General features: G+C 38.0%; 4 protein-coding genes and 1 pseudogene across 5 annotated transcripts; 2 read left to right on the top strand and 3 right to left on the bottom strand.

Annotated features, from left to right (window-relative positions):
• Positions 1-1,460: 1,460 nt before the first annotated feature.
• On the bottom strand, positions 1,461-2,462 carry LOC140936826 (uncharacterized). Its single transcript, XM_073386325.1, has one exon. The coding sequence runs from the start codon at positions 2,460-2,462 to the stop codon at positions 1,461-1,463; it is 1,002 nt and encodes a 333-aa protein (XP_073242426.1).
• Positions 2,463-2,799: 337 nt separating this feature from the next.
• Positions 2,800-3,714, top strand: LOC140936825 (uncharacterized). Its single transcript, XM_073386324.1, has 2 exons — positions 2,800-3,049; positions 3,233-3,714. The coding sequence occupies exons 1-2, from the start codon at positions 2,800-2,802 to the stop codon at positions 3,712-3,714; spliced, it is 732 nt and encodes a 243-aa protein (XP_073242425.1).
• A 2,288-nt stretch (positions 3,715-6,002) lies between these two features.
• LOC140936822 (uncharacterized) overlaps positions 6,003-18,438 on the bottom strand; it is a 13,636-nt pseudogene continuing 1,200 nt past the window's right edge.
• On the top strand, positions 11,123-13,438 carry LOC140937405 (uncharacterized). 2 transcript variants are annotated; one of them, XM_073386961.1, is made up of 3 exons: positions 11,179-11,260; positions 11,378-11,447; positions 12,350-13,438. In XM_073386961.1, exons 2-3 carry the CDS (start codon positions 11,419-11,421, stop codon positions 13,101-13,103), a joined length of 783 nt encoding a protein of 260 aa, XP_073243062.1. In that variant the 5' UTR covers positions 11,179-11,260; positions 11,378-11,418; the 3' UTR covers positions 13,104-13,438. The 2 variants fall into 2 exon arrangements, with proteins under 2 accessions (XP_073243063.1, XP_073243062.1); XM_073386962.1 differs by having other exon boundaries at positions 11,123-11,447.
• On the bottom strand, positions 13,196-15,504 carry LOC140937404 (uncharacterized). The gene is made up of 2 exons (XM_073386960.1): positions 14,671-15,504; positions 13,196-13,895 (listed from the first exon to the last, which is right to left on the bottom strand). Exons 1-2 carry the CDS (start codon positions 15,332-15,334, stop codon positions 13,483-13,485), a joined length of 1,077 nt encoding a protein of 358 aa, XP_073243061.1. The 5' UTR covers positions 15,335-15,504; the 3' UTR covers positions 13,196-13,482.

Below are 18,438 nucleotides of genomic sequence, written 5' to 3'. Positions count from 1 at the left end.
TTTTGCTTTAGGCTAAATGAGAACACGATTGATAAAACCAAAACACTTGAAGTTGAGGGCCACAACTTTATAACTGTGAAGTGTTACTCGGCTCTTTGAATAATGAAGTCACGTACAGTCCACACCAATCCACTACGCAAGTTTCTGGGAACAGGGAATGCAACGGTGTAATTGAAATCAATAACCAAAGGGAAGTCATTTACACTATATCTACCTTAGAATTAAGATGGCAAAGGCAAACTGCAAACTGTTTTTTGGAGCAAATTCAGTTACTATTTTTTCTCTTAAGTTCGGGATGAGTGCGTGGGTAGAGAACGATCAGGAGCATAGACTAAAGAAGGCTTCCTTGCCAACCTCATTTCTTCCTTATCACGAAATTTTAACTGAAAATATATATTCCCAATTACAAATTATTGGAAAAGCTTTCAACCGCATGTGTGTACCGACGACCTCTTCTTGAGGAACAAGACGGAAGTCGGAGGAATAAAATCACCAGCGAGCCGGCGAGTGCTAGAAGAGCAGGAATCATAGAAAGCACATGCCGTACGTAGTCACTTTCACTCAAATTGGATTGACAGCTACATAATTATAATAACAACAATAAAATAGAAGAATAATCATAAATGACATGAAAATTATTAGGTGGGGAGGGGGTTAGTAGGTTTTGGACTTCCTCAATAACCCGGTATTACTTCTAACGGTATTTCTAAGACTTAGATAAACTCCCCGATGACGGGCTTTGCTCACCGAAAAAAATTATGCAAATTAGCCTAAGGGTAGATTGAATCTACCCATGGCTTATGATTAACTGAAAGAGGAGACCTCATTTGGCGCCTTCATATGACTGAGGTGTTGCTTTGGAATTCTCGGTAATTACTTTTTTCACACATGCCGGCGACCAAAACACTCCCCAAGGGAAACACAAAACCTTTAAAATAAATATTTCTTGACATAATAAAAATGTTTTCCAGATACGGACGCGCATTCTTTGGCTTATCTCGCGTGGAGGCATCACGTCCACAGTTACTCCTCGCGCGAAACATTCTACTACTTATAAGGCTTTACAAAAAAAACCCTCTTTATTAATCACACAACTACAATTATAAAAGGCGATAACAAGAGAAATAATTATCACTGGAATGACATAATTTAAGATCAATCCGAAAACTTCAGTCAAAACTTCAACGAGAGCGGGTTTTATATCTATTAAGAAGGAATTGAAAATGAAATAACCGGCTAAATTTCCAAGCCACAAATCTACGTGAAGACTGAAATTGTTTACAACATTTCGCACGAACGGTATACTAGTTACTACGACGGGCTTAGGCCGACAAAAACATTTATACAATTGACCAAGCAGCATCTCTCGCTAATAACTTACTAACAGTAACAAAAAGAAAAAAAAAGCGACGGATAACTTCCACTTTTTCTTCATCGCATCAAGTTCGGCGGCTATATATTTACAAAACAGCGATGATTTCTTCGATCGACGGGCGTTTGGCCGGATTGTCCAAGATTGCACGTTTAGCAATTCTGAGGGACATTGCAGTTGCTGTCGGCAGCAAGTCGAGAATGCTTAGAACAATTCTCCCTAAAGAGAAAATGTCAGACTGTATTGACTGCCGTCCACTACCCGCTACAATTTCCGGAGCAATATGCGGGTACCGTTTCTTGTAAGACGTTTGGCTTGAAGCCGTTAAAGCCATCCGTGGTTTCGGATCAGAAATAAAACGAGATTTTCCAAAGTCGATTATTACTGGGTTCCACATGTCATTTCGTTTCTCTACCACCACATTGTTTGACTTCAAGTCGTTGTGCAAAATTTGACGCGTGTGGACATGACTAAGCCCTTCGCAAAGTCCCTTTGTAATTTCTATCCACTCAGACTTCTCCAGCTTCTTTTTCTTAATTGCCATGGACAAGGTCACACTTTTTCCTTTTTGTCCGTGAAACTGCGTTATTAGCATTAATTGTTCTCCCTTTATCACAGCTCCAAAAAGAAGTGGGAGGTTTCGATGATCTCCTAGATGGTTAACCATCCTTGCTTCGCGTAGTAGGTCACGCTTAACGTCACTCCTTGACTTGTTTGAGTTCATCCTGAACTCCTTTACTGCGACCAGTATGCTCCTGTAATAAGCCAGGTAGCATACGCCGAAAGTACCACAGCCTATGGATTTTTCACTGCGTACAATCTCCACCGGGTCGATTTCTTTTATAACTGAGCTCTCGTCGCGTTTTTTTGGTAGGGCAGGCTTTTCTTTTTTACGCTCACGAGCTTGGTTGATATCCAGGTGGTCATCTTTCGCTTTTTGAACATTGATCAGACCAGCCGGTTTCAAAGCTGCGGCGTTTTTTAGAGCTTTTTCCTGGGCCTTTTTGTTCCTCCACCTCCTTTTCGCATCTTTCCTCACAGCCTTCATGTGCTCTCTGTCCTTTATCTTCTTTCGCTTATTTCTTGCCATCTCATTCACAGGTAAATAAATATATACAGTGAAATCTATTTACAACCAAAAAAATATATACAAAGGCGAAAAATATATACAAGGACCAAGATTTCTAGAACGTTCTTAAAAAAATTTCTGAAGATTTCTTCAAAGCGAACCCGAAACAATGAAGAGAAAAAACTATATTCAAGTGTTTCAGCACGCGGTGATAAAAAAGCAGTTTACAGATTGGTTAGGACAAGATCCCTGGGGGATTTTGGCGTGACTTCAATTCAGAAGTTAAAGGAAGCATTGTTCTCACGCTTTAAAGTCCACTACATGCAAAACACTTCTCCCTTTCCGGTTTTTGGCGATCATGGACATTTACAAAACGCAATGCGACTCATGTCCAGCTATCTTCAATACAACAACTGCGCTGCTACGACACAGAAATGCAAAGCATGCAGAAGCAAAATCAATCAAATCGTTACCGTTTTACAGTGGTGAGGGAATTGAACTTAGCCTACCATCATGTCACTGGAAAGGAAGAAGACCCGTAAACTACAAACAATGGCTCGGCGGTGTTGTGGATAGCATAAATTCCTGTCTGCACCCCAAAGCACCAGGTACGTAATGACCATGAAATAAACGCAAGGGTTATGGGTGGGGTGAACAAATTGGTTTGACTCGGCAATCTAAAACACTAAATAAATGGATGTTTGCTTCGAGCTAGTGACAAGAATATTTATTGTTACAGTAGTGTTTCACCTAATCCTTTGACGCAATATTTCATTTATTTGTTTTTGAAGGGAAATGGTGCCGAGTAGAAAGGTTTCATGTGCCAAAAGAGTACGTCGAGATTTTGCTGGCGGACATGCCGAATGCCTTTATTAACAAGGCAAGAGAAAAGAGGCATTTGCGGCCCCCTGTATGGAGAGAGGCATCGAAAGTCCTTCATTATAGAGACTTTCACATGGCAGACTTTGTTAGTGCCTTGGGTGATCGCAGCGGAATACCTCTGAACGTAAATAAGAAGTACGCAGGCGACGTGGAGGTAGAAGAAACAAGTCGCCCACTCACTGGAAGGGAAGCCTTGGAGGCAGCCAAATCGAGAGCCAAAGGAGGAGGAAAAGGCCGTCAGTCTCCCACCATGCAACTACAAGTCATTGTTGGGCGGGGAGAGGGAAGAGCGACGCGCGAATTCGAAATTATTTGGTGGCCAGAACTTTTCTCCAACACTAACCACGGAAAACTTACATTAAGATTTTATGTTTCAAAAGTTTTGTTTTGATTTAATTTGATTTCCATTCTTCAAAGTAAGGAGTAGCTGTACACGTTGTAATTGTGAACTGATAATTTCGAAACCGCTGTTGCAAGATAAATTCTCTCTACCTGGGCCGGGTTGTTCGAAGCTGAGTTAAGGTAACCCAGGGTTAGTGCGCAATTTGAACTCAGATATGAGAGCTTAAAAAGCAAATTCAGTTAAATTCTCTTTTCCTACAATTTGATGATTGGATACTCTAAAAAGAATAGAAAAAAATATCCGAGAGAGTGCTTAACGAACCTCGGGTTAAAGTTTAACCCTGCGTTAGCGGTAACCGGCGTTCGAACAACTGGGCCCGAGGTACATACCTGTATAGCATACATAACGTGGTTATCCCAAACGTGGTTACTGTGGGTTAACCACCACACTGAACTTAGTGATTGACTTTCCCTCAAGTGGTGGCCGTTAAAGGAGCCGTTGTGTAAATGCCTGTGGAGTGCAATGCCAAGGGTCTGACCCACACTAGGACTTTGCTACCTGCCGTGTGCAATGCAGGGATGTAAGTAATTACCTCTTCGTTTGTTTTGCTCCATTTCTCTTGTCGTCTTTGAAGATTATCCACACGAGTTTGCTCTATAAGTACATGTGGCGCCATGTGCTTCTACTTTGTGGCAGCTTCAGCTGAATAAACGTTTAAAGAGAAACAGGAAAATGTTAGTTATCTGAGTTCTTAACCAATGACTGAAAATGAAACGAAGTCCAATAAGGACTGACTATTCAAGAGAGACAGAACAGAATAAGAAGTTAAAGTTTTAAAAGAATTAATTCTGCCTTCAGATAACAACAGCCCATAAATGGACTGACTACCCAAGAGAAACAGAACCAGTTAGTACCAAAAAAAAAAAAAAAAAAAGATAAAAATTAGGTTCTGCCATCAGATAACAACAGCCCATAAATGGACTGACTACCCAAGAGAAACAGAACCAGTTAGTACAAAAAAAAAATAATGATAAAAGTTAGGTTCTGTCATCAGATAACAACAGTCCATAAATGAACTGACTACCCAAGAGAAACAGAACCAGTTAGTACAAAAAAAAATAATGATAAAAATTAGGTTCTGCCATCAGATAACAACAGCCCATAAATGGACTGACTACCCAAGAGAAACAGAACCAGTTAGTACAAAAAAAATAATAATGATAAAAGTTAGGTTCTGTCATCAGATAACAACAGTCCATAAATGAACTGACTACCCAAGAGAAACAGAACCAGTTAGTACAAAAAAATAAAAATAAAAAAAGTTAGGTTCTGTCATCAGATAACAACAGCCCATAAATGAACTGACTACCCAAGAGAAACAGAACCAGTAAGTACAAAAAAAAAATAACAATAAAAAAGTTAGGTTCTGTCATCAGATAACAACAGCCCATAAATGGACTGACTAGAGCTAATTAGTACAAAAATTATAATCTTTAATAATGCTATTTTTAAATTGAAGTGACTAAAAAACAGAAATATCTCAATGTATTTGGGAATGATTTGACTAAAACAAACTTACCTCAGATCAAATATAACAATATCTAACTTAAGTCCGTTTTAGTCTGACCTCTACCTTAAAGAAAAATAGCACAACAGTAAGTGCTGTTATTTTGCGTTAGAATTACTCCAGGTCATTGAGGTGCTCAAGCCACCTCACCACGTCAAGGTACGGACCAAGAGATGGAAAAAAGGGGAGTGCAGTTATGCCTTCAGATAACAACAATCCACAAATAGACTGACTACCCAAGAGAGACATAACCAGTTAGTACAACAACAAAATAATGATAAAAGTTAGGTTCTGCCATCAGATAACAACAGCCCATAAATGAACTGACTACCCAAGAGAAACAGAACCAGTTAGTACAACAACAAAATAATGATAAAAATTAGGTTCTGTCATCAGATAACAACAGCCCATAAATGAACTGACTACCCAAGAGAAACAGAAGTAGTTAGTACAACAAAAATAGAAATAAAAAAAGTTAGGTTCTGCCATCAGATAACAACAGCCCATAAATGGACTGACTACCCAAGAGAAACAGAACCAGTTAGTACAAGAAAATAAAAAAAAAAAAAATTTAGGTTCTGCCATCAGATAACAACAGCCCATAAATGAACTGACTACCCAAGAGAAACAGAACCAGTTAGAACAGTAATGATTAAAATTAGGTTCTGTCATCAGATAACAACAGCCCATAAATGGACTGACTACCCAAGAGAAACAGAACCAGTAAAGAATATGAAAAGGTCTGCTTTGACACAACTGCTCCAGGGCTTCAAGCTGAACCCCAATTAAGAATCTGCAGCATCAAATCTCTTCTGTGCAAATCCATGTCACAATACTGCCACTGAAAGTTATAAATTGACAATGGGCCATCACGGATAATATCCCTTGCAGCCATCACCACCCCTACACCACAACTTCCAACGCCAATCATTTTTGAGTTAACCGGTACCTGAGATGGCATGCCAAAACGCTGAAAGCTGTGACAATTTTGCCAAAAGCTGGTTTTGAGGGCCTCGTGACTGGGGTACATTTCCAATAGCAATTCTAAGGACCGTTTTACTGAGGGAAGGGCCAGAGGGGGAACAGCAGACATCATTCCATCATCAAAATACATTTCTCTGTTAGCCAGATCTATGAAAATCAATCCCCAGTGGTTTGGCATGTACACAGGCAATAAAATTTGATCCAGGTCATTAATGTTTCTCAGTTCCTTTACACTTTCTCTCAACTGCTGCTGTTGGAATGCCTTGTCATCAGAGCTCATCCAGTCATGGAATTCAGTTGGAAAGTAAACTGTGGAATTAATGCCATTCTCTCTAGCCTCGTATAGAAACTTGTCAATACAAATGTCAATGACAAAACTATCAACATACCGCTCCTCAACAAGATCTGAAAATGATGTACCATCTAATTTTTTTTTACCATGCTTTAGTATTGGTCGAGTGGTTGGGTGATGCCAAAGGGCATCTTGCAACCGCACAAGATCTCCTGGGGAACATTTCATCTGAGATAGCCAATTAGCTTCTACAGACACCTTGCGGTACATGTCTGCTATTGCACAAAATCATGTCAAGACAGACAACGCATTTTCAGAAAACTGACCAACACCTTGGAAGTCAATGGCTCTGGGATTCTTGCCAGCCTTTCGCTCATTGTTAAGGATTTTTCTAGCATTCTCAATATCACTACTGCAAGGACGCTCATCCAAAGAGTAAGGATCTGATATGGACAGCTTTCCATACACTGGCTGTAACAAACAGGGAGATCTTAATGCTACTGGTGGAATGAGGCTGAAAAGAGCAGCTACTTCGCCTCTTGTTGTGGCTTTAGCCATGGCAACTTCAAGGGTAGTTTCCTGTGATGTTTCAGAATCATCTTGATCATCTTCAATAATAATTGCAGACTGCAGTGGGAATGGATCATTAGCTCTTGTTGTGGCTTTAGCCATGGCAACTTCAAGGGTAGTTTCCTGTGATGTTTCAGATTCATCTTGATCATCTTCAATAATAATGGCAGACTGCAGTGGGAATGGATCATTGATGGATCCAAAATCAAAGTTGTCTTCGCTAACAGATTGCTGGATGCTCTTTTTTGGTGCTGGCATTGGCTTTGCTGCAGTTGCAGAGTCGCCTTGGGCATTGACCACAAGATCAGCTTGGTCATTAAGCTTTGCAGTAAGATCGCAACATTTTTTACGTTTTGGCGGTGGCTGCTGTTTCAGTAACATCTGTCGTGGATCACCAGCACTTACTAAGTTGAGTCTGGGGTGACAAAGATGCTTACTGTCATCCTGTGGGTCTGCACTGTCTTGAGGGTAATGCTTTTCCCAGGAATCATGGCAGTACTCTAAAAGACTGGAGATAACCTTCTCATCAACTACTGTTCCATGCGCTTTGTCATAGGAATATGTTAGGAAGTCAGTTCCAAACATTTGGTCAAACAGATCCGAGACAGCCAGTACCCAGTTCTTCTTTTCTTCTGTCCATGACTTCAATTCATGATCTGCACTTTTCCAGCCACATCCACGATAAGAAAATGTTTTTTTTCCTTGAGGTAAAGGGACAATTTAAATCAATTAACCTCTTGATTTTATGTACTTTGTTTCAACATCATATATATTTTTTTGGCATTCTTATTTCACCAAATTCAATATAATAATGATACAAAATATTAGTTATAATACACACTGACCAGTTGGTGAAAACAATAAATTTATGACTGTTTTGAGTTTAGTAAAATGACATCAACTCATGTCAGATAACCAGAAAGACATAACTTTTAGTAATGTTATTTTCTGCAACCAAAAAATATTACACTACCCACCTAAACTAATGCAATTTCTTGCTTCATAGAAAGAGTATCTCAAGGACAAGAGCATAGTGGAGTACCAGTGGGTGAGAATTTGATTCACTGTAAAAAAAAAGGAAAGAGGTTTTCAAATCAACTACTTCTTGAAATATATTGTTATGCCCTGCATGCTTCAGACAGTGTTTATTGCATACTGTTCAGTACACTCCCAGATCTCCATACATCTAGCTTCGGGGTAGTGTAAATGCAGACTGTGGAATGACAGTGGACTATGGTTTTTAGGGTTAGAAAACAATGGGGCTATTATTGTTGTCATGTTCTCATTTGCATGGTAAAAACAATACAGTCAAACCTCTTTAATACGGACAGAGGTGTCCGTATTATAGAGGTGGAGAATGTATTATTTTTGGCATTTCTGGGACCAAACGAACTGTCCGTAATAGAGAGGTGTCTGTGTTATGAGAGTGTCCATAAGGATCAGAGACTAGACTGTAATTTGAAGGCTGCGTTTTACACTGACCAATCTAGCTTCACCAGCATGCATGCGTACATGTACTATATTAATCAAGGAGGCATATAATATTTTTTAATTACAAGAAAGTAAGGGAGACAGAGAGTTGAGCAAGAAATGAATGTGTACAATGTATATATTTACTTTTTAATTATATGATTTTCAAAAGAAAAAAGGCTTTCTTAATTTACTTACAAGACTGGCCAGGTCCAGATGCATCATGGTTTGTTGCCCTGGAGTATAGCTGGCGATGGAGCTTGTGCGAGGACTCAAATCCTTGACCTGAGTACTTGTAAAATGAGCGGAAGTGTCGAAGAAGCATGGCACTATGGTCAACAACAAGGTGCCCATAATCACCTGTGCCAAGGTGTATACCAAATAACTTCTTTAGCAAGAATCCCCACTCCTTGCACTGCAAAAGAAGGCCAAGACATTTGGAATTAAAGCAAAATGAATTAACCAATAAATATTAATTTTCAAACATAATTCTCAGGAAAGCTCAAGCGCAACATATTCAATTTCTTTCAAGAAAAATTTTTTAGTTTCCAAAAATAAATCAATTTTTTGTTTTTTAATTCAAATATATAATCCCCAGTTCACATCAATAATAATTATATATATATATAACACAAATATATAAGAACAAGTTGTATTTGTTTACTTACGACTGATATATTGAAATAATTTACCTTTACATCATAGATGTCAATGAGTTGTTCTTCACTTTCTTCAAACACTTTGTCTCGCATTGCAAGAGCTATTTCTCTCCAGTCACAGCAAACCTAGTTGCCAAAGATTGCAGAGTTAAGTCTCAAGGCTAGGCACTGATCAGTGAAAAGGGATTAAGGCAAGGGATGTTTTGTTATCTCATACATTTAAAGTTTCCAGTTGACCAACTAGTGAGCACGGCTTCCTCAGCTTACCTTAACAAACATCTCAATTTGAAGTTCAGCTGCATACTTGGCAAATGCATCAGTCCGCTGTTGTTGTGGCACTGTCTTTTTCCCTCTTCTCCTTTTTTTTGGCAATGGCTCTTGAATGGCTGCCTCTTCTTCTAGCTCCAGGAATTTTGCCTCCACCTCCTTTTGCTTTCCTACCCACTGTTCTTTGAGGTTATCTAAAAATTCTTTCAGATCTGAGTGGGAATGAAAAAAATAATTTTATAGCTTAAAAGTCTACAACAGTGATGGCTCAGGAAGAGGAATAAAGCAAGAGAGAGAAAACTAGCCAGTGCAAAACGCAGATTGCAGAGTATTGTTTTCACCATGCAAATGAGAACATGAGAACAATAGTCCCATTATTTTCTAACCCAAGTTAGTACGTAGTCAGTCTGCAGTCTGCATTTGACACTGCCCCGAGAGAAAATAAAGTACAGGTAATCATATGCATCATGTGCACTCCTATTGGCTTTTCTTGACTTGAACCTAAGCATTTCTTAGCACAATTAAATGTTGTTTGGCATGACCAACTACAGCTAAAATGAGTTTAATATTACAAAAGCTTGTCCATTTGCAAAGGGGCCGTATGATTAGCACAGGCTTTGTTGTAAATTTGGTCTCGTCATACCTTTTGTGTCATCAAGGTTAACTGTGTCTTGCTTCGTGCCGTAATCTCGAGTGAAAGTTCCCCTGTCAAGTATCTCACTCACATACTGCAATGCCGTGTGAAAAATGTTGCAATAATCAATCATCCTTTTAAACATGTTTACACTAACAGTCATTGTTTTCATAGCTAACTTACAAAACATCTTACATTAATGTAGTCCCTTTTCCTTTTAAACCCTTAATTATTATCCTTTCTTTAAAAAACTCAACACAACCCATTAATAATATTAATACTTTAAAATTCTTACCACTATTCTCTCTTCAAAGAACGTAACATAGTTCAAAATGACTTCATTTGCAGCTCCAGGGATTTCTTTGTAAAACCGAATCACTTTATCAAGTGGTAGTGATTTTTCAACAATTTCTTCAAAGTTCCTAAGAATTGCCCTTTCTGTAGATCCTGAGAATCAATTACAATGAAATAATATTTCATAAATTTTGCCAGTTTAGATGATTGTATTAATTCTATGTTATAAAGATGCAAACTTGGACAACCATCCTGACAATATTTCCAAAAGTGGCTTGGAAAGTGAGTCCACATACAAAGCAAGAGCAGTCCGTAGATACTGCAGTGTATGCTCTGTTGAAAAATACACTCATTCTTAATTAAATGTATCCTAGTTAGAACTAAAAGACTGTGCATCCAGGACTATATTCTGCCCAGTGGTTGAAAATACACCTAATTGCAAACAAACAGCTCAAGACACTATGAAAACAATTTTAAGTCTACATGTACTGGCAAAAAAGCTACAGCTTTTAACTAAAAAGAGGCAATGAAAATTCAAAAACAAATATTTTGCATTGCCTTATAAAACTTTTAGTATTAACAGTACCTGAGAAGGAGGCAACTTGTATGTTTTGCCTGTCTATTGCTGTTTGCTGTCCTTTCCGTTCTTTAATGGTTACTCTTGGAAAACCACGGCAGCTTTCGGGACCAAATTCAGACAATAGGGACCTTAAGATTTGAGGACGTCCTCCGTGTAGAACGCGACCGGAAGTTAAGATGAGCCTCTTGCGAGTATTGCGCATGACCATTCTTGGCTGGGACCGCGTTCAATCTCTGAACAGAACGCCATGTTTTGATTTTAGCGTCGTGAGTGGAACGTGAGTAGACTTTACCTGAAATTTTCATAAAATTGCACTTTCATTTGCCGATTTTTGTCACTTTTGTAATTCAGAACATATCTTCTTACTTTTGGTACGCCTCTCTTTTTTCCACAGGTGCAAAGAAGTGAGAAAACGCTAACAAATCACTCTGTTCAATGGCCTCGTGCGTATCCGGGATGTCAGAGTAAGGATTTTCCTTCACATGTTTTTCATATTTTTTCACACTTGTTTGAGGGTAGTGATAACGTACTTGACAGAATCGACAACTGTGTGTATTTTAATGTTTTCAGGGACTGAAGGCGAATTTTGTTTAATTCAGGGGGAAATTCATTTATGTTCGATTCTCAAACACGACCTAAACAGTTCAAAAACGTGAAGTTTGAGTGACATCGAAAAAATAAAAGGTTTACGAGCATCAAGCAACTTTTATGTCACCGAAACTTTATGAAAGCTTTTGCATGGCTTCCCGAAAGTTTTTATCTTACTGTTTTTCAACCGTGTCAGCATAACTTACAGTCTTCAATTGCCAATTTGCCTTCAGTTCCATTCTAACCATTTTGCTTGTTGTTATCATTCATTTGTAATTCACCTGCCCTCCACTGACTATGGATTATCCTTAAGTTTAACTGGCTGTATTTTATTATACTCAGAATAATTTGTTCAAAACTTTGTTTACTTTTAAAATTGACCACCATGCTGTCTGACAAAAAATTGATTTCTTTCATGCTTCATAGACAGTCTTTATAGTTTTGATCAGAAAAGAGAAATAAACTTGGATCAATTGATGTGAAAAAAAATTATGGAAATGTAGAGAAATTTACACATCAACCAACCCTGAGACTCTCTTTAAAAAGTGACGGTTGGTATTGAACAAGCTGGTTTTCAGTGGCAGTGAATACATGTTGTAGGTAAAAATGAATCCAGGTTAAAATGATTTCAACCTAGGTTGATTTGTATTTTTCTTTGTTAAGGTGGGTAATTTACATCTAAAACAAAGGAAAATACAAATCAACCTAGGTTGAAATCATTTTAACCTGGGGTTCATTTTAACCTACAACATACACACCTTTTTTTTTTTTTGCACAGTCTCAACTTTCCAGGAGTGCAAGTGTGGACTAAAGATCATGATCTACTTTTATGTAGAGAAGTTTTATCAGTCAATCCATACTCGGCCAAAAAAAATTCAAACGAACGAGGAAGGCTGTGGGACAGAATCAGTGCCAACTTGAACAGCACATCAGATGTCTACTTTTCTGTCACAAAACGATCAGTGCGTGACCACATTGCAGTTTTGATAAAAAAATACAAAAAGAAAATGAAAGATGAAGAAAAAGCCAGTGGAATAAACCCTGAACCCACAGAGCTTGAACAAGCACTAGCAGAGATAATTGAGATGGAAGAAGCTGCAGAAACTGAACATCAAGATGGTGATGGGAGAAGGAAAGAAAAAGATGAGGCTGACAAGCATAAGGCAGAAAGTATGAGAAAACTGGCTATGGAAAAGTTGGGAGAAACTCAGAAGAGGGCAGTTGAAGAGGGAGAGCAGGATTGTCAGAAGAAGAAGAGGAGAAGTGGGAATGATACAATTGAGTATCTGCGAGAGAAAAGTGAGAGTGACAAAGTACTCAAAGAGGAAGAGCTGTCACTCAAGCGTAAACAACAGGAACTGGAAGAAAAAAAGCTAACCTCATTTCTAGATCAGCAGAAATCCATGATGCAGTTAATGCAGGAGCAACAGCAGCAGCAACAGGTTCAAACTAATAACATCCAAATGATGATGATGCAACAGTCCCAGGCTTTCATGGCCGTGCTTGATAAACTTACCAACAAAATGGGCTAGAACTAGTGAACAACAAGTCTTTTCTGCCCACTAAGTTGTGTTTTAATTGGTTGTGTTTACCAGACAGGCTCTGAATATTAACAGATAAGACCTTGGCTTTCTGAAACTTTATTTCAACCTGTGTACTTGGTATTAGTCTCACCCTTTTTCAATGTTAAGGATTATTACATTTTAACTGTATAACTGGCTTGTATGTTTCAAGTACTTGTTGGATCTTTAATATTTCAATTTCATACATTTCACATATCAAAGTGAAATATTTTTTTAGTCTAAATAGACTGTCCAGTTGGAGCTGTTATAGACAAACAACAGAAAAAATGCTTTGTTGCTGTTAAGCTGTTGTTGTTGTTGTTATTGTGATAGGAAAAAAAATAGGGCATTAAGCAAAGTATTCTTGTAAAGTGGGGGGATCCAAATTGAAAAACTCGGAAGTGGAATTTCCATATAGGCATGTCAGGGCATTCCTGAGTAGCACACAAACTATGTACATTTTTCCTATTTGACTCAGGCCTATCTTTAAGTTTTTCTTGAAGTCAAGAAAACAGAAAGAATTCACCACATCCCCAAACAACCATTCCACTGAGGTTCGCACTGTGCTCATTGCGGCATTAAAGTTTTGCATCTGGGGGGTCAAGATTCCATTTCTAAATGGTGCTTGAATGTGTATTCGTAATGGATAAGCAGGATCCCCATAAATGCATAGTGGCTGGCCTGTTGGTGAGAATGCATAGCGTTGAAGATCATTGTAGAGGCCAGAGTCCCGCAGCATCCCTGCATCATGCTTTTTGCCCTCTGAAAAATACGAACAAAGAAACCCCAAAAACATTCATACTACATTCACGATGTGCAATGAACCTCTTGTCAAATTTGAAAAAAAAATTATTACAGGATTTTCTAATGGTAAAGAGAGTGTTACATACATAATGGAATGTAAGTTTCAGCTTGGGAGAGAGGCTATCTGATTTTTAGATTTTTAAATTTTGGATGTAGCACTCCACCCTTTAGTAAGGCAAATACTCCACATTAATTGTGTTTGCTTTATTGGATCTTGGTTAAGTTTTAAACTAAACATCCAAAATTATCTTAAACATCCAAAATCTATTTATCCAAAGAGGTTTATTTATTTAAAGGTCAAAGCCAGTGACTTGTATGGTTTGGGTTCAGTGTATATATTCAGATATAATTAAAAATATTTAGATTAAAAGTAACAAAAAGAAAACATATAACGAAATGAACAAACACAGACAGTTTTCTATATATCATGCAAACAAACAGAATATCAAATGGGGGCATGCGATTAGTGATTATGCAAGGATGTTCACTTGATGGTGTATCAAATGCTACAGCAGTTTAAAGAGCAACAGTGGAAGAGAAGACAACAGATCATTAGTCCAGTTGGTGTGTAAAAAGGTGATTCGATTTTTCAGGAGGTATCACTCATTAGCTCCTGAATTTTTTTTTAATCCATTTTTTTCCCAAGGTTTTCAGCTGAGGACTATCCTCTCAAGCAGTCTCAAGGTAAGAAAGAAACTTGCAAGTGAAAGCTATACTTAAAAAGAAAACTTACCTACAGGACCGTAAAGATTAGCAACTAATCCATTTGGCGTGACAACTGATTGAAATTTTAGGGCATGAACCCTTTTATGGCCATTGTATACCAGTCTTTGATTGAGGTCTGGTCGACAAATTGGCCGAACTGTTCCATCTACGAAGCCGAAACAGTTGTCCAGCGCTGCTCCTCTGTTCGAGACAGCGTCAGCATAGATCTGCAATGAATGGGCGTTCAGAACTGTGTGATTCCAACCAGTGATCCGGTGACTGTGGTGCTCAAAGATAAAATCAACAACTTGATTGCTTATCATTGAGATTTCAGGAACCGGTCTACCGAAAGTGCTCATCAAATCGCTGTATCGACATGGGTATGCAAGTCGCTTTAGCAACATACATAACGCTTCGGTGCCTCTGCAAACTGTCCCCTGTTTGCATGTGATCTTTTCTGGCAATCCAAGGACATTCAGCAGAAGAGGAATATCATTCTTTTGGAAGCGGAATTCTGTCTTGCATTCAGCCTCGTCTTTGTCTTGTAGGCAGAATTTCTTGTAATCCCAGTACGGATATTCTGGATTTTTCGAAGTGTTTAGGTCGTAAAGCAACAGAAATTCGTCTTCCGTGATCGAACCCTCGCAAAAGGTCAACAGAAGCAGGTCTCGCGCGTTCCTAAAAGTCGTCATGATATATAAAACAGCTTAATTCTCAGATGAATAGAAGTTTCACGTCTCGTTGTTTACGCGGAACTTCTTAAGTCAAAGTTCCCGCGTCTAGAACGTCGCGCTCTCCCCAGGCCCCTGTATGCCACGACGTTGGATTTTAAGACGCCGTCCTCAAATCTTAAGGTCCCTAATGTCTCATTTAACTGGTCAAGGCTTCCAACACGATAAGCAAATAACCCCAATGAGCCCAGAAGTTGCTCACAATTTCTCATTTCACAATGGAGAGAGCAAAGATTGATACTACTCAGTTCTTCCTCAAGAAGGAAATTTAAATCATCTCGAAGGCCTGAACACCTAAAATAATAATATTATAATAAAGTTCAATAAGAAGGATAGTTATGATTAGCTGCAGTGTACTATCATATACATCTCGGATAGTTCCTCACAAGTCTCACCTTCCAATATTAGCTTTTGATCTTAGGCAGTCCAAACAAGTTTCATCTGCCTCGACTCCATGGCATGTACAAGCCTAAATAATATAACAGTAAAAGTATTAATAATAATAATAGCAATAAATTTAAGTCTAAATTTATTTCTTGAAAGCATTCATAGAAATAAGGAAAATAAAGGTGATATTAACAGCTGGCTGCCACAGAAATGACAATAAAAGCAACTGCAAGTCAAAGCTATTGATGAACTCGTGCAAAATTGGCTCAACAACATAATTATTCAGGTCTTTAAGTCCATCTTTCTTGGCTAAAGAAGGATACTGAAAATAAAGGTCAAGGATGTAAGAAAACTAGATGATTACCCTAATTGCATCACAAAATGCACAAAATTCCACGCCAAATCCTTTGCCTCCAAGGATAAAATCATCTTGGTCTTTTTTGTTCAGCAGAAGTGTTAAGGCCTTGTAATCAATAGTCACTGCAGGGATAGGAAAAGTGCAAAACATCAGCATCATTGCACAATTTTCCTTGCATCAAAATGTGACGTACAGTGACTTATAAAATTAATTAATGTATAAAATGACAATTTGATTATGCAAATGCAGTTTTCATTTATATTGAATGCATGTCTTGTAATTTAACAAAAATTATAATTTTACAGGTTCAAATTTGTCCTTAACTTTCTCTCCTATTAAATGAAAATCACCTGTGAAAGAAATGTTGTACTTCTTGCCATCCACCCATATCCCGCTTTTTTTGATATCTTCCTTTTGGCGATTGAGGTTCCTAAGTAACTGCTTTAAATTTGACCTAACGACAAACAAAACACAATATTTGTCAGAAGATACAATTAATTATTAATCAGTGCAGTTTAATGCAAGCAAAGCTCAGACAAACCAAAACAAAAGCCTGTCTGAAGTCTTAACCTCTGCTGCATGAAATCTTTTTGTATCTGTATGTCCTGTAATTGTATGCACTATTATATAATATATACAGATATTTAACAATTACTCCTCGAGCCTGAATGGGCTCTGAGACAATAGCCCATGAGGCCAAAGGCTAAATGGGCTATTGACTCAGCAGGGCTGAGGCAGTATCGTAACAAAACTTACCTTTCCTCTTTACAGTTCCCTATTGCAATAGGGTAAATAGATAATGCACTCTCAGAACTCTTGTTTTCAAAGTCAATAGGAGAAAGGCCCACAGCCACTTGTTCTTTACCTATCGTGATTGACAAACAAACATAACATAAAATGTAATTACAACGACAAAACCAGCACCTTTGCACAGCTTCTACTTTAGGGGTGGACCAGTCACCCCTTTTGGGTATTTCTAATGGTCCACCACTTACTACATTTCTTTTAGTTCAGATAATTACAAATAAATGTACTGCTAAATTAAATTAAACCTTTTCACTCTATGACATCGAGACATCAGTTAACCATAATTAACTTAATACAATAGTGCACTGTTTTAGATTCCTCAGATTAACTGCTAACACATGTTCATAAGACAAAACAAACCTCCAAGAGGACGTCCATCAAGCTTGATGTTAAACTCTTTGTCTTCTTTGTCTTCATGTGAATGAAGGCGCTGCTCTCTTATTGCCCAAACAAGAACAGAATAAAGATCAACATCACAGGCATCAAAATCTGCATCTCCAACCTTAGCAATTTGTAAAGTTTTCCGTACCACAGAGAAGACAAGTTTTTTCACAGCTTTAATTTCATTCTTTGTTAACAGAACAGGTGTGTCTTCAGATCTCTGAGGAAAAAAAGAAAAGAAACAATTTTATAGTTTCTGACCATCAAACAGTAATCCAATGCAAAGATATTATTTTAACAATCTCTCTTAATGTCATCATTAATTTTGTAGTCTATTAGTAAAGATATTAATATTAACTGGTGGGAGGTTTTTTTCAATATATGGTTAAATGGTCATACAACAACAACAACAACAACAACAACAACAACAACAACACTTTATTTCACCCCATAATATACAAGAAATAAAAATTTATAACAATAGTACAGACGATGATAGGGGTGCTGGCTGCCCGAAATAACCTAAGAGTTAAAAATGCCAGGCAGCCAGTTAAAGAAAAGATGTTTAAATGTTTAGGTCACGGACACAAGAACAAAGAAAACAGAGAAATGCACTCAAAGAGTTATATATTCAGGGTGCAAGAAAAGTCAGTTTTACAGCTTGTCATTTGGGAACACTGTGCAGCTAGCATATACTAGCCCAAAAGTCATTTCAACAAGCCTAAAAAAATTGGTGAGCAGGATTAATAGTAGATAACAGTTTTTTCTGTGATTTGCATCACCCATCTGGCAAGTAAGAACAAAGTTCACTAACCCAACAGCAAAATCCACTAGCCATGGGCTATTGGATATTTCTTTATTTTGCGATCACATACTCTACTGGTATGTTTGTTTATGTTTTTTCTTTAAAGTTTTTTTCACCCAGTAGCCTCTACACCTTAAAAAATATCAAATACATGTGATTTGATAAAATTAACAGTCCTAGTTGGGAAAACAAAACACATCACAAAGAAACCCAAATATAGCAACTGTATTTTTAAAATATCACGACTCCCTTCACACAACCACCTGCCCCCCCCCCCCCCCACCCACCAACACCGGATGGGGACCAATCAAATTCTTGAGGGGTAAG

Source organism: Porites lutea, chromosome 5, assembly GCF_958299795.1.
Source record: "Porites lutea chromosome 5, jaPorLute2.1, whole genome shotgun sequence".
NCBI classification, from domain to species: Eukaryota; Metazoa; Cnidaria; class Anthozoa; order Scleractinia; family Poritidae; genus Porites; species Porites lutea.
This window is presented reverse-complemented; position numbering and strand designations above follow the sequence as displayed.

What these genes read in the sequence shown, in the direction of transcription:
- LOC140936826 (XM_073386325.1), bottom strand. Translation starts at nt 2,462, where the DNA reads ATGGCAAGAAATAAGCGAAAGAAGATAAAGGACAGAGAGCACATGAAG.
- LOC140936825 (XM_073386324.1), top strand. Translation starts at nt 2,800, where the DNA reads ATGGACATTTACAAAACGCAATGCGACTCATGTCCAGCTATCTTCAAT. An exon ending in TCTGCACCCCAAAGCACCAG is followed by an intron (nt 3,050 to 3,232) that starts GTACGTAATGAC and finishes TTGTTTTTGAAG; the next exon opens with GGAAATGGTGCCGAGTAGAA.
- LOC140937405 (XM_073386962.1), top strand. Translation starts at nt 11,419, where the DNA reads ATGGCCTCGTGCGTATCCGGGATGTCAGA. An exon ending in TGCGTATCCGGGATGTCAGA is followed by an intron (nt 11,448 to 12,349) that starts GTAAGGATTTTC and finishes TTTTTTGCACAG; the next exon opens with TCTCAACTTTCCAGGAGTGC.
- LOC140937404 (XM_073386960.1), bottom strand. Translation starts at nt 15,334, where the DNA reads ATGACGACTTTTAGGAACGCGCGAGACCTGCTTCTGTTGACCTTTTGC. An exon ending in TAATCTTTACGGTCCTGTAG is followed by an intron (nt 13,896 to 14,670) that starts GTAAGTTTTCTT and finishes CGTATTTTTCAG; the next exon opens with AGGGCAAAAAGCATGATGCA.